Raw genomic sequence first — 22,006 nt, 5'->3', positions numbered from 1 at the left:
TACCTGCCGGATCCCCGACACCTAGGTCTTGTGGCTTTCGTTCCAGATATGCTCTGAGTCACGTGTTTAGTCTGATCACTAAAGCTGGAACAAAGACAAACGGACACTATAGGTGTGGAGTTTTACACCCATGTTGTAAAAAGACTCCGTCACAACTCGGTTTTATAGAATTTATTGCAGAAGTTGCTTCGTCCCAAACTGTGTTGGCCGTGTCCGCCTCTTGCGCCGGTATCTGTGCATCTGATCGCTGAATTCTTCCTGGAGCATTGGCACATAGCTGCAGGGCTCACAGAGGCTCTGCGGAGAATAACCATTTCGGCGCGTTGGAATACAGTGAATTATTCATGATTCTGGGTCAGTTACATACACAACACTGAGCTCTGCTCTTCAGCTGCACTCCTCCCTGTTGTGTAATAGAAGAGGAAATTATTGCTACAATTTTAGATTGCTACACGTTCCACTTTTTGTAATCGCCGCTAATGTCTGCCAGTAACTCTTAAGAATGTTTTCAAATTCAGGACTAATTACAGCTTATAAGTAAAAGTAAATCACATTTAACCTGAATTCTTTACACTAATAAAAAAAGTCTTATGAGCAGGAAAACATACCTATGTACAGTACTGTTACTTTTGAGTTGAAGTGTTTAACGACAGGATTTTGATCTCGTGGAATTCTATTTACATTTGACTTTGTCTCTGTTCAGGTTCAACTTGAGGTTCCCCGTTTTACCTCGAAATGGGAGTAGAACTCCTTGTAGCCTCCCGCCAGAACGTACAGCTCCGGGTAGAAAAGCCGGGGATAAGCATTGAGCCTCCTGTCCATCTTTCGAAGGTAACGACAACTGGCAACAAGACAAATGTGAAGAGGTTAAGTACATACCAACTGCAGATACACGAATGCAGAAGCAGCTGGCATTTCTGGGTGCCGCAATTGCACAAGCGAAGCAGGGGATGTTCTATACACAGGGGTTAGACGTACAGCCAGGGCCCACGCTCTGAGGAGAACTCGCAGTGAAAGATCAGCAGTCTGCGGGGAGAGGAGCCGGTTGGAGCCCAAGTTCCCACGCAGGAGCTCTGTAAGGCGGCCCCCGGGGAGACACCCTCCGGGCGGGTGCCGCAGTCCGGATGGTGGCCTGTCGCCGATGGACGATCGGGAGACGGGACTGTGGGCGACAGCCTGGAGAGCACCTCCTCATGGAGCAGGGCGGCCTCCACCTGAGCTTCACTATGCAGGTTTACAGCTCCCTGTAAGAACAGGCAGCACAGACACCACATGCTCTTCAGTGAACGTGTCGCTCCCCTGATCCCAGCTAGTCCAGAGCTGGGTAACTCATCTGACCCCTGCTACTGTAGTTCATATCAAGGGTAACATCTGATCCCAGCTACTGTAGTTCAGAGCTGGGTAACTTATCTGATCCCTGCTACTGTAGTTCAGAGCTGGGTAACTCATCTGATCCCAGCTACTGTAGTTCAGATCATGGGTAACTCACCTAATTCTTGCTAGGGAACAAGTAATAGGTTTATTCAATGCTGAAAAGAGAAGCCCACGTGATCTTTTTTTCATTATTTTACTCACTTCATTATTAACCGTCAAAAGTATTAGGCTTAAATTAATTGCTATATCAAATTTATTACTATGAACCACAGCTCATCTGAATTTATACTGATTGTTGTTAGTATTGTTAATGTTTTCCACCTCGTATATTTCTTTTTGATTAGTCATCTCAGCACTGCCATGTACTCATGGCAAACGTATTTTTCAACAAAGCTTGTTTTGTCTTTCTTTTCGGTTTGTATCTATCTCTCTTTCTACGTAAAGTAAATAGGGAAAGGTGGTACAGAAATGTGGAGAGAGTCCCAGGTATACCTTTATGTGTCCGCCCTGGTACTCGTAAGGGTAGCGGCAGTCAACAATGAGGAAGCTCCTCACTGCAGTGCTGTACTCTCCTCGGAGCAGAGACGCCACCTGCAGGACAATACGGGAATACCATGCGCAGCTCAATATGGTGAGACTCGGGTGTCATTCAGGCGTCCAGGATGCAGGACGTACGTGTTTCAGTTCCTTCTATGCCCTCACTTCCATAATTGTCCTGTGTAAATATTCCACATTCGTTTTGCAGAAAAAAATTGTACCGCTCAATAAAATGTTTTGTGTTTGAAAAATGTTCGTGTTAAAATAAAAGCATACAGCTTCCCCATCTGTTTGAGCCCAAACCATGACTCATTGTATGTGTTGTTTATTTATATACATTCAGTTTTGCTCAATTTCATGAAGGGTGCCAATGATGCTTGAGTTGACTGTGTCTGTTACACTTGCAGATTGCTAGGCCCTGCATTGTAGTGTTTCACGAAAGTCTCGTTAAAGGAAGCTGTGACAGGAGAGTAGGGGTGAATAGTGTTACTCACTGTCTGCCCAGAAACGTACTGAAGGTCCTGGTGCTCTCCTTTCTCCCTCGCGAAGAGATGAGGCTGTTAAAACACAACAAACAGAGGACTAGTGAGAAACGCACTCCGCACTTACATATCTTCAAAGCCATATTTCTTTCCATTACGAAATCTTTTATTTCCTATACTTATTGTCTTAGCAGTCTGCCACATCTGACTGCGCCGGCTGGGACAGAAACAACACGCCGATGACAGTTTAAGGACAGCAGCTTTGGCTCAGAGAAATATGTACTCTGCTTACAAAATTGTAAGGGCAGTACTTTGTGATCGGGGCAGTGCTCTGCTGTGGAAGGTTCATCAGAATCTTCTACCACTAAGTTTGCTCAGCATAACCACTCTTTAATAAGATGCCAAGCAAGAAAGCATGTTACATAGAAAACTACAACTACGCTTCAACATCATAGATCCAGAAAAGTGAACTTCTCCACACAATATCAAGCTTTTCAAACAATCCTGTGACTGAATTGCTACTGTAGTTCATGAATACTCCACACAGTCTCCACTTAGCACTGAGAATTGCTAACTTTGCTGAAGTCTCCAATCAGGTTTCTGTCTTGAATAGCAGAGTGTGGGATGTCCAAGGCAGGCGCCCGGCACCCTGACTGAAGACCCCAGAGAGGAAACACGGTCTGCAGAGGACAAAAAGACCATTTTAAATGTCATACAGGTACTGTAGGTATGTGTAAGCACAGCATATGTCTTATTATTAATACATAAAACAGGTCATATTTCAGGCATCTTGTGTTTTTTTTAAGTGTGGGGCTGTTTGGACGTTTAAAATGTGGCAGACACCTTAAATTCCTGTTAAACAGCCTTCCTTTGTGCTTGGAAATTATTTCTTACTAAATGTTCATCCTAAATGTTCATCCATCCCTGCTGCTCCTGTAGAGCCAACATGTGCTTCCATGACCACCTGCAGCAGATCTGAGACTTTGTAAGAAGTAAATGAATTGAGTTGTGCTTTCTTCCATCTCTCATCAAGAAAGCACGCTTTTCAATCAATCACTCAATCAATCACTCAATCAATCACTCAATCAATCAATCAATCACTCAATCAATCAATCAAAGTTTATTTAGCAAATGCACAGCAATACAGCGTGCAGCAGTAGTTGCATGCAATGAAATGTCTTTCTAGTTGTAACAGAGTGATCCTGCATCTTCCAACCAGTGATTTTAGTTCAGGATTTAATTCCTTTGGGTTACTCAAACTAATTACTTATTTTAGGTCATTTGCTAATTGAAACATTCCTGTAGGACTCTAGTCTCTAAAGACTGGAGTTGTTCATTCCTGCGTTAGAGCCTTCGCACAAAGTAATTCAGTGCAATGTAATGGCTCTGGTTGGGATCATTGTCTTCAGTGATCTTGGGGTTTTCAGCAGAGCTCTGTGTCTCACTCTGTGCGCTGGCGGCTGCTGGTCCCCCTGACCGCTGCTCTCCTCGGCTTGTGAACTCGGGTCCCGTCTCCCTCCTGCCTCTGCTGGGCTGGCAAACAGGCTGGACAGCTTGACTCGCAGTTGCTTCCGAGCCTGGAGTGTAACAGTCCACAGTGAGGGGAACAGTCATCTCTCCCCTTCACTTTGCTGGGAGACTTGCAGTGATCCCTTTTGTGCATCATGACCCGAATGTTCATCACAGATGCTCACAGCATGAACGGAGACACTTAACACTCACTACAGTAAAGACAAAGCTTGTGTAATACAGAAAAGAACTGTGAATGTGAAGGAGAACCCAGGGTAAGAAGGTCTTTTTAACAATATAAAACCGTGCCTACTAATTTAAATGAAAATTTTAAAAATATGATTAAATGGTTGGAGAATGTTTAATCAACATTGTGTGGTATGATCCTTTAAACTGTGGCTGATAAAATCAAGATAAACTGATGGTTACCTAATACAGTAGAAGACAAAAGAAAAGTCTTGACTGATATCATGATCTAGTTTGTGAATTCAGAATTCTGGTATCTGTTGTTTCTGAATCCCTGTGTCTTTATGTGTTTTTAGAACGTTGTAGTCTGTATTCTATCTTTTAACCCTCCTAGCCCATAAAGGTGTCTCACGTTTTCTTTATTTTCAACGGAGTCATTTTCTTTCTTCTTGACTCTGCTTCTTCCGGAGCTCCTCCTCTGCAGATGGGCAGAACAACACATTGAGCTGCCAGGCACAGCTTGCACAGCTTGCAAAGTCTCTTAACACAGCAGAAAAGGACCTTACCACACTAGAAAGAGAGGACTTTGGAGAAGCCCATCTGCAGAGAAAAAAAAAGAAACCTCATAATTAGACTTTAATAGAAAAGCAGAGTGTGGAGTAGGAGCTGGAGTTCTAGACTGGAAGGATATGGGCTCAGATGCCAGGCAGGGCACTGACGTTTTAGCATTGAGCGAGGTACTGCTGTACTTCTCTTTAGCAAAATGCTCAGTCGAATTAATGGGTACAGGTGTAAACTGTTTTGGGTCTAATCCCCAGACAAACAAATTAAAAATAAAGCTTTTAAGATTGCTCTATATTGGGTTATGTCTAGATTTAATAGAATTTGCAATAACTTCCAAAGGATTTGAAGTGTCTTAGTGGGGCCTACTGTAGTTTTCCATGATATTCCCATGATCCAGTACAGTCAACTATAGTGGCAGTGCTGGAAGGTAAAAGCAGGGAAAATGGCTGTTAACACATCAGTGTCTTGTACACACAGTTCAAATACATACATGGGGTAGCAGGCCACTGCAGTAAAATGCAGTAAAAATGAACTATACTCCCTGGCTGGGTTCCTGTCTGCTTACCTCTCTCGGCTCCCTGCGCCCCATGTCTCTTCTGGGGGAAAGAGAAACGGTTGGTGGATAAAATGGTTCTTCAAATTTGTGAATCTGAATTAAAAAGATACTTCTAGAATCATTTTATCTCAGACCTTTGATTAATGAAATATCTTAGGAAAACCTTAAGAAGCAGTTAATACAATCACAGTGGAGCTACCAAATTAGTAAGGATATTGTGTTTATATCAGATACAGCAAGAATGTTAAGATGAAAAAAAATATTACTGTGGAACTGCATTACATAGAGCTCTTAAGCCATTTTTTGACCATGTTTTCAGTTTGTGGTCGTGCTGTGGTCGTGTCTGTGGTCACCGTACACAGATGACCAGATATTTGAGACAGAAGAAGCCACGCTTCTAATTAAACCCGAGCAGCGAGTCCGAACCTGTCGGCGTCTGCGTCTCCGCGGAAACCTCGCTCTGTGGGGCCGGGCTGCAGCCCAGCTGCTCGGGGGACAGCCACAGTCTTCGGCGAGGGGTGGTGCTGAATTAATAAAATAATACATTCGTATTAATTCCAAAGATTTGCTTAAAAATAACATTCGTAGTTGAATAGATTCCCGTGTTACGCCAAGAAATATGACGTTTGTCTGGCTTTAAAGATGTCTGGCTTTAAAAAGACAGACATCAATTTAATACTGTATTAAGATTTCGGAAATGCTATTTTTAGTCAGTGAAAATAAAACAGACTTAGTTTTTAAATGGTGTGTATTGCACTCTGCAACTACTGTACCTCCCCGGCTCTCGCACCTGTCCTGACAGTCCAGATCTCCCAGACCGGCGGACAGCTCGGATACGGGGGACAGCCCGGACGGGGAGAAGGTCCAGATGGTCCCGTTTTCCGGACCCAGCTGGGATTCACGCTGGCGCGACGAGTCCATTGCTGTCCCAGGCCGATCCAAAGCAGAATGAGACTGAGACAGAAACGTGACCATCCCGCTGCTTTCATCGTTTAACTCAACACAATAAGCATTCGCCCAGAAAATAATCTAAAAACAAACTACTCCATGTATTTTATAAGACAAACGATATCTACGTCACATTCACAAATGTTTTTTCCCCCACAAACATTTTACAAATACGTAACTACATTCAGTAGATTTGAATTAAATTGCCTGTATCACCCAGAGTCAGTTCAATACAATTGCAAAACAATTCCACTGTATTGATTTCCTTTGTATAACATCGCTCAAAGACAGCAGCTTTATCATAAAAACTACCTCCATAATAACACTACAACAGCATTTTGATCGGTATTACAAAAGTGAACTGCATACGGACTTTACTAATGCATTAAAATACATATTAAAATGGCAGTCAGAAGAAATACAAATCCAAAATATCATTACCTTTTAGCAACCCTTATTAAGGGAGACTTTTCTTATAGAGGAAGATCATCAGCAATTGAATCAATGAACATAGCGCTGTTACGGCAGAGGGAACATGCCTGGTACCTGCGCCAGCCTGTCTCCTGGTGCTGTCGACCGCAGAATTTCACATCCCTGCGCCCTCCGCCGTGTTTAACAGGAGGCTGCAGCAGCTTGGTGTTTGTTTCCACCCAATCTGTATACCGCTGGTCCCTAGAGACGGCTGTTGCTACAACAAGCTTCACCGGCATGCACACATACACATCCTCACAGAGCACAATCGCATACATTTGCTTTTCCGTGTTTGTCCCTTTGACCCTTTTCAGATTATTTTTTTGCTATACCATACTACAACCACATAGGGTGAAAACAGACCACTAATAAATATTTGTGAATTTCTTGATTAACTGCAAAAGACTATGCCATTTGGGTCGCAATTTTTTTTTTTAATTTGAGAGGACCTACTATAGCTACACTGTTTGTTCGGAGGGGGAGCAGTCTTTGTGGGTATATTTTCTCAAAGGTTATTCTCAAATTCTTAGTAATACATAACCATATATATGTATGCACTCAGAAATAGTGCATACATACATATGGTTATGTATTATGTTATGTGTTATGTATTATGTATTATGTAAACGCATCTCATTTTCAAGGATGTTATGTGATGATCCTTATCTAAAAAAGCCAACACTACTACTTCTGCTTCTCACCTCTGCTGGGTCTCACTTGCTAAGGCGCGAGCACGTCTCGTATGGCACCAGTGTTATCAGCGTGTATACTGATCTAGCTGACCCCCGAAGCTCAGCGAGGCCGGGTCTGGTTGGAATGGGAGACCCCCAAGGTACAAGTAAGCCAGGTTACCGGTGGGAGAGGTGCTGGCGGAGCAGAAGATGGCGCCCTTCAATCTGGTCAGGAAACTGATGCCTCGGTTTGGTGAGTGGAGATACTGCTGAGCTTTTGTGGGCGCATTAAACCAGAGTTCTGTTCACTGGGACATTAAAGATCCTGTGGATGTGAGCAGGAGTAGGGTTCTGACCCCTGATGACTTAGATATCTCTCACTCTGGGCTTGTAGAGTCTGTTTTCCCTAAATGTCTTCCTTGTTTCCCTCAGTGAAGAGATTTCTCACTCCTCCTGTGCAGCCTCACCTCAGCTCAACCCAGGCAGTGGTGGATGAAATGGGTCCCCTCCAATATTTGAAGCCATTTGTGAACCTTTACAATTAAAAGCACTTTATAATATATGAAATGTAAAATTTAAAATTCCAGAGAAAAATATATATATATTGTCGCTTTTTGTCCCAAAAAATATATATTGTCCCTTTTTAACCCTGGCTAGACCTGTTGCTGGGTTGGTTTAACACTATATGATAAAGCGTGATTGTTGTCATCTTAACATAAGACATAAGATGTCATTTTTTAATAGCAGATGTTGGTTTAAAAAGAGCAGCCAGGAGGATTCTGGTCTGAAGAAATAATAATATTGAGGAATGTTAATGGTTTACGAATAAGTGTGAATTTGACTCAATTATTCAATATCCTTAAAGGCATTCAGTAAGCCAGCTCAGGGGACATCTTGCTGTATACACAGAGGAAGAACCAAGCCCTTTCTAATTTAATAAGGAATTGTTAGATAGCTGTTATTGTAGCCAGTAACTTAGCACATGTCTGAAGAGAGCAAAATTAAAACACATTGTATGGGTTTTAATACTGTAGATAGGTGAGTATAGGTGTGTAGGGAGAAGTAGGTGTACGAACCAGGCAAATTCACAATGAGTAGTGACCAGTTTATAGGTCAAGGGTTGGGCCTGTCAATGATTCTGCTGTAGTTAGTAAGTTAGTAGAGGTGATACTGAATTAGGAAGATTAGCAAACCCTGTCGATGCTGCATATGAAATTCAAAAAGATTCAGATACAATTCAAGACTGCCAACCCCTGGCAAATGACATTTAATGTAAACAAATTCCGGGCGTTTGGATGCAGGTGCAGGTAGTAAAACCAAAAGTGATAAAGTCGAAAATGCTGAGCTAGAAGAGGCTACTTAAGAAAAGGAAACAGGTAATGTAATGTAAACAGGTTCATTCCACGTTGAAAGGTTCAGCAAAGAATGAACCTTCACCTGTTCCATTGCAGCCTACACAAGCTGATGCAGCTCCCTACTCACACGTAACGAAAAACATTGATGTGTTCATGTTGACACATGTTGAAACGTGAACCAGAAGGTAGTGGTAAAGAAAGAACAGGAGGCACATCTTTGCTCAGAGGGTTGTGGGAGTGTGGACCAAGCTACCTGGCCATGTCGTTAAAGCCACAGACCCTGGCTTATTCCAAGAAACAGATGGAGGAGATTCCTGGGATCAATAAAGTTAGAATGGATCAGAACGTTTTCCCTGTGCTACATTTTTTTAGAGAAATTATCAACTTTCTTCCCTGCTGTTCAGGACAGTATAACAAGTAGTTCTAATGACATGTTTCAGATGATGATGTTCTAAATGGAGCTCTACGCTTCTTCAAGAAATGTTCATTTAAGCCAAATGTAATGATACAAATCGCAAACAAGACACATTTTGTTTAAGGAAGCTTGCACTCGTCATACCACATTATCATTTTTGTAGGATAAAGCATTCTATAAATAATGATTTTATTGGTATTTTAACTAATATACAATTACATATATTTTTAAGGAACAAGTTATAGGTTTATTCCATGCTGAAAAAAAGAAGAAAGAGAACACAACGTTTCGGAACACAACGTTTCGGCCGTGGAGCTGAAGGCTCCATGGCCGAAACGTTGTGTTCTCTTTCTTCTTTTTTTCAGCATGGAATAAACCTATAACTTGTTCCTTTGCAGCCTACGCATGCTGACGCAGCTACCCACCTGAACTACTATAACATATATTTTTAAGCTGCGAACAACTTCGGTCGTTATATGTCAGTCAAAACATATATAATAAATAAAGCCACTCAGGGTAATAAGAACAATACATGTTGACAGCCCAGCACGGAGGAAGATGTACCCGTAAATTAGCTAATCTTGCGATTTGACAGAACTATTGCAGTTCCCGAGTGGTCGGATGGGAATGTGTACTGTGCCATCACTTGGGCGGTCCTTTAAAGGCGGAGGCGGAGTTCACATTTTGCGTCCAATAGGAATGTGCACAGTACCCACGAAGGGGAGGGGTTTCCGTATAGCGGGCGGGGTCTCCAGCCAAAGCGGCTGATCACAGTGTGGGAGGGCTTCCCGGAAGCTGACAGTCAGCTGCCCCGATTGATAAAACATAGAGCAGGCCGAACTGGAGACTGAGACTGCAAAACCTCGCCACCACTTTTTTTGGCCCCCCAAGCCCGGGTCTCCTGTTAAACCTTACCGCCCTTTTCCTCCGATATGGACGAGACAAGCCCGCTGGTCTCCCCACTCCGGGATCCTCCCGATTTCAGCTACTGCCCTACAGAGCCTATGAGTCCCCGGGCCGAGTTTGGAGCTACGCCGGGTTCAGTTGTGCGGGTACCAGCGGGGAGCCCCGGACGGAGCCGGGAGAGACAGCCCTTGCTCGAGCGAGACCGAGGATACTCTCCCCGGGACCCTTACAGGAACGAGTTCCCGGAGGATCCGGAGTTCAGGGAAATCATCCGAAAAGCAGAACGGGCTATCGAAGAAGGGATTTACCCAGAAAGAATTTACCAAGGATCCAGTGGAAGCTATTTCGTGAAAGATTCACAGGGGGTGAGACTTCTCAATTAACATTAAGCAGTGACGTGTAGATAATATGTACACAGTGTTTATCAGTGTAATACAGGCTGCCTTTCTTTGAGAAGGGCGCAAAGGCGTTACGTGTTGTGGAGAGATGCGTTGTGATCATCGTAAAGTCTGATTGCAACAGCAGGTGAGCACACGGGGCATTTCAGAATGGTTCTTACACTGGAAAAACTGGAGGTGATGTAGTCAAAACAAGGTAAGAAAACAACCAGTGTCTCCCCGTTCGTTGCAGCAGAGCTGTGAATCTCTAGATCCCGATAATGATCTGAAAATCCTTTCCTCATCAGAGCTGCAGAGACGCTAACATGGCACCTGCCAGGTCAGTAGTTGTACGACTGACATGTTTTCCGTTTTGCAATAGCACTTTGACATGTGACACCTGTGTGTCGCTCGGGATTTAAACGACCACGGCCAGGGGCAGTCGTGCTTGCACAACACCTCACCAGCACACACGGACAGGGAAGCGAGCTCCGTAGATTAATGTCATGGGTTGTGGGATTGCAGAAGCGGCGGCGAGTTTGTCATGCGCAGTGCGGCGAAGGGACGAGTCCGGTGAATCGTCGAGACGCACTCGCTCAAATTTCCACGTTCGTGTTGCCTCCTCTACTTCTGTTGACCAGGATTCTTCCTCAGTTCCTACCCTCAGGCTGTGAAGAACAGAGATTAATACGAACGTAACTAATGTGCATTGATAAATACATTTACATTGAGACGTGGAATACGTCATTAAGAATCGTATTTTCATTTTATTTTCTAAGACGCACAAGGCCAAAGAAAATAAGAAACCGTATTTCATCACGACCTCTTTCTAAATGTTCAAAAACGCATTAAAAATCTCTTAATTTTATTTTTGCCATTAAAATACACATGAAATTTAAAAAAAATGAATAGTGTGAAGCAGAATGTGTTCAGACGTGCAGGGGGTGTTGAGTGAATAGCTCTTCTACAGCTGTTTCAAAAAGGCTGGGTGACTTGCATTTTCTAGCGGGGCTTTTCATCTTATTTTGTGATAGAGGGGGGGTTATCTTGTGGAAGGTGAGAGAGAAAGTTTTGGTCCTCTAAACGAGGATTTAATTCATATGAAAAATCGTACGTCTGAGCTAGAGCTCCCTTTGAGAATATGTAGTGTGTTCAGACCTGCAGCACAGAAGCTGTGAAGAAGTTTGTCCCGCCGGCTGCCCTGCTCATCTGATTAAGCATGTATGCAGTCCCTGTGGTTCTCGCCCTGTGCTCTGGTTTCCTGTCCTGGTGCAGCGATGAGCAGTGAAGATTATTGTCCCTGTATAACTGTGCGAGTGTCCTCACGATAGACTGGTGTCCAGTCCAAGGTGTAGCCAGCCTCACTCCTGCTGCAGGCTGGGCTCAGATTCACTCTGATCCTGTACCAAGCTTTGGAACAGTTTTCAGACCCTTCCTATGTCACCCTGCTTTGTGAAATTACAAAATCACACGTTTTCTAAAGTAATATTTCATTCAAAACCCGAAGGTGCAACTGGCCTGGTGAAGTTTTGCCCATTCTTCTTGCCACATTTGCTCAGGCAAGTTGTTTGGGAATTGCTTATAGCAGTTTTCGAGTCTTTCCACAGATTCTCAGTAGTAATCAAATGAGCACCTCGGTTGCACCACTCAAGAACTTTCATTTCCTGATTATTAAGCCATTGCATTGTAGCTTTCTGCTTTGGATCATTGTCCTCATCCAAAAGTGCTTTTTTTGCCCCAGTTTGAAGTCTTTAGCAGACTGACACAGGTTTTCCTCTTGTATTTGTCTGTAGGTTCCATTTTTCCTTCAATCCAAATGAGCTTTCTGGCCTAACCTAGGCAGTGTCTGGGTAGAACGATGCACCTTCTATTTCTTGATGACTGAGTAGACTGCTTGACTGCTTCAAGGGATATTCACAGACTTGGGATATTTTTTCCAGTCGTAACAATCTTAGTTTTCATCGTCAAGACTTTGCCTGACATTTTATAACCTGGCCAAGGAACCACACAACCAGATGTTTTTGTCCTGAAATCATGAGAACCATTATTATTGCACACAGAGGCCATTCAACCAAATGTGTGACTTTCCAGTCCAGGTCTGATTGGAATGGGGCACTGCCGAATGAGCCAACTCCCAATCTCTTTTCTCTTTTTAACAGCTCATGGAAGCCAAGGTTAGGCATGGAAATTAATTTGGTAACAGCAGCAACAGACCGTTTCATGGCTTGGAAAGTATGGAGAACAAAATGCCATGTGAGCACAACACAGAGCTTTGTAAACGAAGAGAGGAAAAAAAGTGTTTGTGTGTGAATGAAAAATCTCCCTTAGAACCAATCAGCTTGATAATCAGGGGGTCAGCAGAGGAATGTCTAAGAAGACTTTGAAGCATCAATGACTTGGCAAGCCTGGGTTCTCCAGACTTAACACACGCCTGTAAAATACCTTAAAGGAGCAGACGGCAGACGGGGTTAGGCTACAGCGGTTAGGGAATGTTTGACGTTGCTCACATGCTCCTGAGATGTGCCACAGGCTGACTAGGGTTTCAGAGACATGCATGACTTGCTTTCCTTAATTTTGTAAGAGATCTGTCACTTAAGTTGTCACGTGTTTATAATCTAAGGAAGATGACGTTTGCAAAGTGTCACTGAACATTTCCGTTGTAATGCAGATAGCTCCAAAATACTTTTCTCAAAGATTTGTACTAATCTATTCTCGTGTGGATGTGTTGGAAGAATACGGAATACATTAATGATGTTTTTGTCAGTCTTTTGTGCAGTGTTGTAGTAGATTCCTGTACGTGGTGTCAGAAAAGTGAAAATAGTAGTTAAATTCAGCTGGAGTGTCATCCCTCTTATAATACTTTTTAGCACAATGACAGCATAATGCGAAATACCTTACCCCCAATGAATTGAACTGACTGATGGTAGGAGTGGGGTACATTGGGTCATTCTGTTTTATATAACAGGTCTAAGATATTACTGCAGGTGCTACTAAAGTATCAGGGGTACTTTATGACCTTTTGTCCTGATGTCTTATTGTGATTTTATGCTTGGTTTGTAAAGCACTTTGAGCTGGTATTTGTATGAAGGGTGCTCTATAAATAAAGTTTATTATTATTATTTATTATTATGTGTTTTTGTTTGCCTGAAGATAAAAAGGGATTCTTCAGTATGTTACTGGCCACTATAATGGCCAGTGTGGCAGCTAGGATACATGACAAAGCAGAAGTCTGTCCTGGGTGAGCAAGAAGGAATTTCATAGCTGGTCATGTGAGGAAACTTGAGTTAATCTCATTGCCGTAATGAGTTGCAGGCCTTTCCAATTCCCCTTCATTCATGCCCACATAGAACTGTCTTTCTGATGCTTGGGGGGGGGGGGGCACATCCTGCATATTTCAGCATGATGCTTGATTAAGTCATGAGATGGTTCACCTCCCTTCTCATCTGTGGATTCATCAGTTCCCTAAACCAGTCCTGTGCTCAGAGCTAGCCGAGTAAAGGATGTGGTAACAAATGTTTCTTTTTGAATTGCTTAATAAAAAAAAGAACTTTCATAGATGAGAGAAATCGGTAAAGCTTAAATGCCATTACTTATCAGAAAGCAGCTGGGAGGTGAACTAGTTACAAATCCCAGTCATGAATATAATTCTATCCAGTGTTTGTTGTGATCATTTGGTCTTGGGTCGTGGCAGCTGCCCACGCGTTTGGAAATGTCTAAGGTGAATTTCGTCAGTCTTTCGCTGATGCGGTCCTGTCTCTGCCTGCAGAAGATAATCGGTGTGTTCAAGCCCAAGAACGAGGAGCCATACGGGCAGCTCAACCCAAAGTGGACCAAGTGGCTCCAGAAGCTGTGCTGCCCGTGCTGCTTTGGCAGAGACTGCCTGGTGCTGAATCAGGGGTACATGTCTGAGGCCGGAGCCAGCCTGGTGGACCACAAGCTGGAGCTCGACATTGTCCCCAGGACCAAGGTACTGTCCATAGGCATTGCAGGAACACACTGTGGATCACTAATTCATTCTCATCTCACAAGGACAGCTCTGGTAATGTATTGAAATGACGAAGAGTCTAAACAGGATAAAACATTGACCTTCTAATACCATATTATACCATATTAATTGGCTTTGCAATTTGTCATACAAAGTTAAGTATTCATTATTACTGTACATCAGTAGTTTACTGAGATACATCAGTAGAATACAGGTAAAGGGTGTGCTGCTTCATAACTTTACAAGTTATAGAGATAAGAGTTTTAAACACAAGTCAAAATCAGCACACAGTGGGTGTGGGGTTGTGGGTGGTGAAGGAGACAGCTCATACAGTGGAGAACAAATCATATTGGTTCATTCAGGGTCGTGATCGGCTCATCTCCACACACACAGACAGACATGCAAGCACACACATCACTCTTCCACCTTCAGAAGGTCCCCCACCACCCCTCACCTCCTGCTCTCTCTGTCCTATAGGTGGTGCACCTGGCTAGCGAAACCTTCAATTACAGTGCCATCGACCGCGTCAAGTCGCGGGGCAAGAGGCTGGCCCTGGAGAAAGTGCCACGTGTGGGCCAGCGGTTCCACAGAATAGGACTTCCCCCTAAGGTGAGCGCCCAGATCCGGCCAGCAGCCATGTCGCCCTGCAACTCGCAACTGGCAGCCCCAGGTGTGAGCCTGGTCAGTACCTGGATGGGAGACCTCCTGGGAAAAACTAAGGTTGCTGCTGGAAGAGGTGTTAGTGGGGCCAGCAGGGGGTGCTCACCCTGCGGTCCATGTGGGTCCTAATGCTCCAGTATAGTGACGGGGACACTGTACTGTAAAAAGACGCCGTCCTTCGGATGAGACGTAAAACAGAGGTCCTGACTCTCTGTGGTCATTAAAAATCCCAGGGCGTTTCTTGAAAAGAGAAGGGTTGTAACCCTGACGTCCTAGCCAAATTTCCCATTGGCCCTTACCAATCATGGCCTCCTAAGAATCCCCATCTCTGAATTGGCTTCATTACTCTGCTCTCCTCCCCACTGAGAGCTGATGTGTGGGGAGCGTTCTGGCGCACTATGGCTGCCGTCACATCATCCAGGTGGGGCTGCACACTGGTGGTGGTGGAGGGGAGTCCCCATTACCTGTAAAGCACTTTGAGTGGAGTGTCCAGAAAAGCGCTATATAAGTGTAAGCAATTATTATTATTATTGTTATTGTAATTGTTATTGTTATTACTGAGCTCCTTGCTCTTGCTCTCTTGTAAATGTTTCATTTTGAAACTTAAAGAAAAGATTCTAGTTTTAAATTCTGCCTATTTTTCCACAGGTGGGATCATTCCAGTTATTTGTTGAAGGGTACAAAGATGCAGACTACTGGCTACGGCGTTTTGAGGCGGAACCTCTGCCAGAGAACACGAACCGCCAGCTGCAGCTTCAGTTTGAGAGGCTGGTGGTGTTGGATTACATCATCAGGAACACAGGTAGGGCTTGGAGCGCCATCTGCTGGGCATCCGGTAAAACTGCACTAACACACTTCATCACCGCTCGGTTCAGTAAAGTGGCAAACAATTTAAGATCGTTCTCAAGTAGGTTTGACTTTTAAAATAAATAAAAAAAACCTAGGGTTTGGTGACACCAGAGAAAAGTTTACGAAAGACAATTTGCACATAAACTTGAGGTGAAATAGAATTCTCGTATTTCAGATTTGCCATCATGAGCAGCGTGACCTCGAAGAATGTTTCATGTCTTCTCCCACCCCCAGAATGATTGTGCTAAACACGCTACAGAAAGTGCTCGGAGTTAGGACACTTTTATTGACCACATGAGCTCCTGGAGTATTATGTAAATTTCTCAGAACCTAAGCAGATTCCAATCAGGGAAAAAGAATACCGCATTCATTCTTCACCTGATAGTACTCCCATCTGTCTCAGACCTCCAGAGGATATTTCCACCTTGAATGATGTCCCCTTAACTTTGTAATTATACACAGTAGAGGCCTGTTTCAGGACTCAAATTGAAGCTGAATAGGTAGGTCTGAACTGTAGTGTACTGCACTTTAAACACATCTTAAAGCATACCAGTAAACTGTACCGAAACAGGCTCTGCTTACGCTGTCCAGAGGAATCGGTCCATCATGTAACTGATAGCTGTGTGTCTTCCTCTGTCTCTCTCCATGTCTGCTGTTGTTTCTCACCCTCAGACAGAGGCAATGACAACTGGCTGATCAAGTACGACTGCCCGATGGACACGGGGAACTCCAGGGTGAGCAGGCAGGTTTGCTAAGGTCTCTGAAGGTGTGAGGGTGTGAGGACAAACCCACTTTTGCAGGAACTGGCATGTGATTCAAAGACACGGTTGCACACAATCTGTCCTGACCCCTTGTTCTTAATGGCATTTTAGTAAACCGAATCCCCAGTGTACCCTTTTCTTCACTGATTTCTGGGTTTTGGTGTTGACACTGGCCTATCCACTACACTTGAAAAGCTTAGCTGATACTCATGTAAAAATATATATATATTGCATCTCTCTTCCTTCCTGCTTAACAAGTCAGTTGTTTGGTAAAATTGGCAAAGACTATGGTTATGATGTTCTTGTGTGAAAGGTTTTGTCAAATTTGCATCATTGCAAGTGGACAGAGACCGGCTCTGTGGTTCTGTGTGTGTTTGTCAAGACCGTGTGGTTTGGATGTTCAGAGATGTGCTTATTGCAGCAATTTAAATTCAGGGTCCAAAGGTGCACATTTGTTTAGAACAGACAGCCCCATCATACTAAGGCAGAAACCACAGCTTCCTTCAAGAACAGGCTGGGTGAGATTCCTAGTTCAGTTAGATACTAGAAACTGAACAAGGTAGATGGCCTTTGTTTGTAATGTTTCTGTTTTGTTCTTGTTGTGGCAGGATGCCGACTGGGTAGTTGTGAAAGAGCCCATCATCAAGATTGCTGCTATAGACAATGGCTTAGCTTTTCCTCTCAAACACCCGGACTCCTGGAGAGCCTGTGAGTACAGCACTGCCTGCTCGGTGCAGCCTTTCCCTTGTCTTCTCAATTTACATCCCCAGGACACTGTGTCGTGACTATAATCACAGTACATCCTGCGACTGAAGCACGCATGCAGTGTGCAGTGGCAGAATGAAGTGTGAACGATCCCAGGTACCCACAATCTTTTCCAGCCTTTTACCTTTGAATCTGACCTGGTTCAGATCAGAGTACATTTCTCAGTACACACGTATGCACCACTCGTGTCAGCTGCGCTTTAAGGGAGTCAGTAAGTTTCCTGGTTACAATCAGGATGGAAGGGAGAAGAGTCTGTACAGGGGTGAAACACCCCATGGTGTCATTGCAGAAAATCTGAAATGTGGGGGGGAGGGACCAGGCAGACTTGCTGCAAGGGCAAAGGTGCTAGTTCTTCCCAGACAGTCAGCACTTGTACTGTCTCACTCTTCCTCGCAGACCCCTTCTACTGGGCCTGGCTTGCGCAGGCCAAAGTCTCCTTCTCCCAAGAGATTAAGGACCACGTTTTGCCCAAAATTTCGGACCCGAACTTCGTCAAGGACCTTGAGGAGGATCTATATGAACTGTTTAAGGTAAAAAGAGAGAGGATTCTTGATTTTTACCGGGGCTGTTTCTGCAACAGAGAAGTTTTATGCCATTTTCTTTCCCCATGTGTAATGGATCCCCCGGTGATTTTAATGCTGTCAGTAAGGCAGGGCAGCCTGCTCCAGCTGGTATTTATTCATTTTGTATTGTTTTCCCAGAAAGACCCGGGCTTTGACAGGGGTCAGTTCCACAAGCAGATTGCAGTGATGAGGGGCCAGGTAAGAAACGGGCGAACCCGTGAGCCGCTGAGCGTCTCGCAGTGCCTGCACACTCGCGGTATTCCGCTAGAAAGAAGGATCGGTTCGCGCTTCTGAAAGCCACAGCGGATTCGGTCTGGTGTTCGTGGCCTGGATAGCCTGGCGCCGCGAGAGCCTGGTCAGCTTCAGTACCGTGCCCCTGTGTTTCAGATCCTGAATCTGTCCCAGGCCATGAAGGACGGGAAGACACCCCTGCAGCTGGTGCAGATGCCCCCCGTCATCGTGGAGACCGCCCGGGCCCCGCAGCGCGCCAACAGCGAGTCGTACACGCAGAGCTTCCAGAGTCGTCGACCCTTCTTCACGTGGTGGTAGAGCTGAGGGGGGGGGTGGCGAGCGGAGCGAGACGAGGAGGGGGGGCCCGGGGCGCGCCTCTCCCGCCCTCGCCGGAGTGTCTCTCCAGGACGCCTCCCGAACTGCCATAGCCTCTCTGCCTTCCTCCCGTCGTGCCTTTGACTGCCTCTGGGAAAGAGGGAGGAAGAAAACGGCGGCGCTGCAAGCGGATATTTTCCCGGCGGGGTCAGCTGCTCCAGTGCTCTCGCCCACCCTCTTCCCTCCCGTCGGCCTTGACGTTGGCCTGTTGCTCAGCAGGGCCCGGTTCCATTCCCGGGGGACGAGCCGGCCGGGCTGGCGAACTGGTGAATTCTGGGGAGGGGGGGAGACCAGTGTGCTGGGATGACTCAGAAAGAGGGGGGAGCTGCAGTCTTCTCAGCCTGCGACCGCTGCAGACTCCTGGGGTGGTGGGGGGGGGGGGGGATGTTCAGGCGGACTGGCAGTGAGTCTGCAAGGGGGCTTTTACTCCGGATCCTAGGCTTGACAGTGAGAACAAATGCAACCTGGAAAGAGAAGAAGACGTACTTGCCCTTACTCAAAGGCTGCTTCGTTAGCGCAGGCTCCCGATTCCTCCTCCGCTTTGCTGTACAGACTCTTCATCTTTCAGTCTTTGACTAACATGAGCTGCTACAGAGCACAGACCCTCCGATGCCTCTCTCCCAATGGAGGGTTCCACTGCCTACAGTCCCAGAGGGGGCCAACACCTCCCACAGCCAACAGTGTTATTCATTAGCTTGCCAAAGTGTCAAAGATGTTGTTTGCTAAATTAGATTTGTATGGCAGTGATGCCTTATCTGTGTTTATTGAACACAAATAAGTGCTTAGCAAATCTAGCAAATTAACCAAGACATTGGCTGCCAGTGCTCATGTCTGTTACACTGGAGGCATCTAGAGCTGTGGACCTGTATTGGCAGCCCCTGTCTTAAGACATCTATCATTAATACTAATGTTTCAGTAACTTAATGAGTACCACTGTTCACTGTGGAGTTCTTCCGTTCTTAGATCTGTGTCTGGATTCCTATTGTTGGCAATCAGTCTGAGCTCGGCTTCTGTTATGTTTTTTTAACCCCTCTCAGTCGCTTCCATAAGTGGTATTTACTGCTTCATTATTGTGGGGAAAAAAAAGAAAATTGCAAATCACAAACTTTCATTTGTCTGAGATACTAATTGGGGTTATTGTTATAGCTGCATCAAAGTGATATTGAAGGGTTTTGTCCTAGGAGGGGTATTAATGCTGACCGTGGGAAATAGGCATGTAAAATGGAGGAACAAGTGCTAACCTTTTTATTGATCACTTGGTATGTTTTGGCCAGATGTAAAAGGAGAAAGTAATTCTTCACATTTTCAGGTTTTATTTATCAATTTTGATCAGAGTCATTTGCAAAACAGTTTTAGTTAAAACATTCATCTTCACTTAATTTAACTAAGTGGACAACTGGACAACACACTGTCAAATCTGTGCAGTCTATGAACTCTCCTCACTTATATCTGACATACAAATCCATGGAGCGTGCTAATATTTAGCAGACTTGCATGAAACAACTGTTATGAAGTGGAATTGAAGTCCGTGGTGATCTACTGTATGCACTACTGGAAATCGGATTCAAAAGTGACATTCTTTAAATGCTAGATGACTTGGTAAACGTAGTCAAAATCATGGACATTATAGTTTTATCACTCCTCTTTTTGCATTCAGTGGTTTTTGAATTTCACTGAAATGTTTTGATTCTTCCAAAATAAAGCTAGCTGGGGAAGAATTGAGAAAAGCAGTTCTTTGGATAAAATTAGTACAGTATCCAGAAAGATGGTAAAAAAAAACTTTTATTAGCTTTTCAGAAAGGATTTTATGTAATAAAAATAATTTAACTTTGCTTGATGAGAACTGGCCGATCACCTGTTTCTTTAGGTGTCTCATGTTTACAGCAGATCATGGGTACGCAGCTTAAGTCAGTGAGCGCAGTATAACCCCTGCAGTTTTTAAAACCAAAGCAGAAGCAAGTCATCAGGGCACATCAGCATAAACTTGTAATCTTCTTCTTCAAAAAAAGTAAAATGCTGTGGCTTATCTTCAGCAATCCCGTACATTGCTCTTTGCCATCCTGTATTGCTTTAAAAGTAAAGGACTGCTGTTGTGTTTTCACACGGGGTCTGTCGCCAATTACTTTCTCCTGCCAAACACAAAGGAAGTCCTGCTCCTCTGGCAGGTATTTTGACTATTTATTGACTGCCCGAGTTCAGCGGGAGGAAATCGGAGCTGCGCTTAGTTAGGTCAAGAATTCCAGATTCAGAGCAACACCAGGAGAGTTCCTGCGCTGAAGCTCCCCCGCACTAGCTGAGCCCGAAGGTGGGAGAAGAGGGACGTCTTACAGGAGAGGCTCTTTTCAGGGTGACCCGGCTTGTCACCCCCCCCCTCGCCGTGACGTACCCATCGTGCTGCACCAGCGGCTGCCTGCCATTTTGCTCGGCTTAATCCTGCACCTCTGTTATCCAGTGCTCAGTGTTGCACTGGGTTCCCACCGGCGGGAACTTGACTCGACATCTCGGATGAGAAGAAATTGCTGTGCGGCTCTGAGATTCCGGCATGTCTTGCGCTCTATTCTACGTCCTGGATACTGTGGAGAGTTGCCCGCAGCACGTGCGTGCATCAGACATTTCTGGGAACAAGGAGACCTTTGTTCAACATTAGCGGAGCAGGGAAGAGACCCAGCCCAATGCACAGGAGCCTTGGGGAAGAGTGCAGCTACCATCACCTGGTCCAGAAATAAAAGTCCCATGTTGCTTTTTTTTTTCCTTTTTAACAGCTTGAGATACCTTGTTTATTGTTTTGACAAACATTTACTGCTGTAGCTACCAAACTGACCTGAAATGTATTGTTCTGACAATGCACTGTATAATTTGTATGTAAACTATTTAATGAAAGAAAATGCTTATAACAGAAATAAATCATATTCCATTATTCCGCCATCTTATCTTCAACTATATCTGGGTTGCGGTGAAAATGACTTGTGAAATCTGCTGGGATTTGGAATATGCATCTTAAATATGAAGTTCTGCCCTAGGGGCTTATCTGACCACAATCTTTGTCAACCAAGGCAAAAACCCAGCCTTAGAAATTCTTCAGGTCAACCTCAAGAGAATGTAGCATCTTTATGACAATGATTTTGAAGTGCTAAATTATAGCATTATTTGGATAGCATTCTCTGTACAGAAAGGCATGTGCAGTATGCGCCATGTTGGAAGACTGCCTTCACTTTCTGATGTCCTGAACTGAGCAAGGTTAATGTCGAGATTCTTTCCATGCTTGTTTCTTTAAACAGTGTTCAATGATGGAAAAAAAAAAATATTTTTCATGAACTTTTAGAAGTCTTCAAACACAATCATACAACAAGGAAGGGAACTGAAAGGTTTCCAAAGACATTTGGAAAATATACTTATAATATATACTTTGCCGAGATACTGTATATGTGTTCTCCCTTTGTTTGTGTGAGATTGCCCCCGAAGTCCA

The 22,006-nt window shown here is 44.4% G+C and overlaps 2 protein-coding genes across 8 annotated transcripts; one reads left to right on the top strand and one right to left on the bottom strand.

Annotated features, from left to right (window-relative positions):
* Positions 1–156: 156 nt before the first annotated feature.
* Positions 157–6,854, bottom strand: cdc25d (cell division cycle 25 homolog d). Of its 7 annotated transcripts, none has more exons than XM_088634440.1 (14): positions 6,703–6,854; positions 5,999–6,162; positions 5,635–5,732; positions 5,218–5,248; positions 5,019–5,072; positions 4,655–4,688; positions 4,501–4,566; positions 3,839–3,970; positions 2,969–3,073; positions 2,406–2,468; positions 1,867–1,965; positions 979–1,244; positions 730–841; positions 157–297 (listed from the first exon to the last, which is right to left on the bottom strand). In XM_088634440.1, the coding sequence occupies exons 2-14, from the start codon at positions 6,127–6,129 to the stop codon at positions 172–174; spliced, it is 1,317 nt and encodes a 438-aa protein (XP_088490566.1). In that variant the 5' UTR covers positions 6,130–6,162; positions 6,703–6,854; the 3' UTR covers positions 157–171. The 7 variants fall into 7 exon arrangements, with proteins under 7 accessions (XP_088490566.1, XP_088490567.1, XP_088490563.1 ...); XM_088634441.1 differs by having other exon boundaries at positions 5,999–6,131; XM_088634437.1 differs by having other exon boundaries at positions 6,598–6,853.
* A 2,995-nt stretch (positions 6,855–9,849) lies between these two features.
* On the top strand, positions 9,850–21,457 carry pi4k2a (phosphatidylinositol 4-kinase type 2 alpha). Its single transcript, XM_088634431.1, has 9 exons — positions 9,850–10,339; positions 14,118–14,318; positions 14,814–14,945; positions 15,645–15,798; positions 16,518–16,579; positions 17,215–17,314; positions 17,768–17,901; positions 18,073–18,132; positions 18,322–21,457. The coding sequence occupies exons 1-9, from the start codon at positions 10,001–10,003 to the stop codon at positions 18,481–18,483; spliced, it is 1,344 nt and encodes a 447-aa protein (XP_088490557.1). The 5' UTR covers positions 9,850–10,000; the 3' UTR covers positions 18,484–21,457.
* Positions 21,458–22,006: the final 549 nt, after the last annotated feature.

The sequence above is a fragment of the Lepisosteus platostomus genome, chromosome 6 (assembly GCF_059453375.1).
Source record: "Lepisosteus platostomus isolate fLepPlt1 chromosome 6, fLepPlt1.hap1, whole genome shotgun sequence".
In the NCBI taxonomy this organism is placed as follows: domain Eukaryota; kingdom Metazoa; phylum Chordata; class Actinopteri; order Semionotiformes; family Lepisosteidae; genus Lepisosteus; species Lepisosteus platostomus.
Note: the sequence above shows the minus strand (reverse complement) of the source record. Positions and strands in the feature narration are given on the sequence as shown.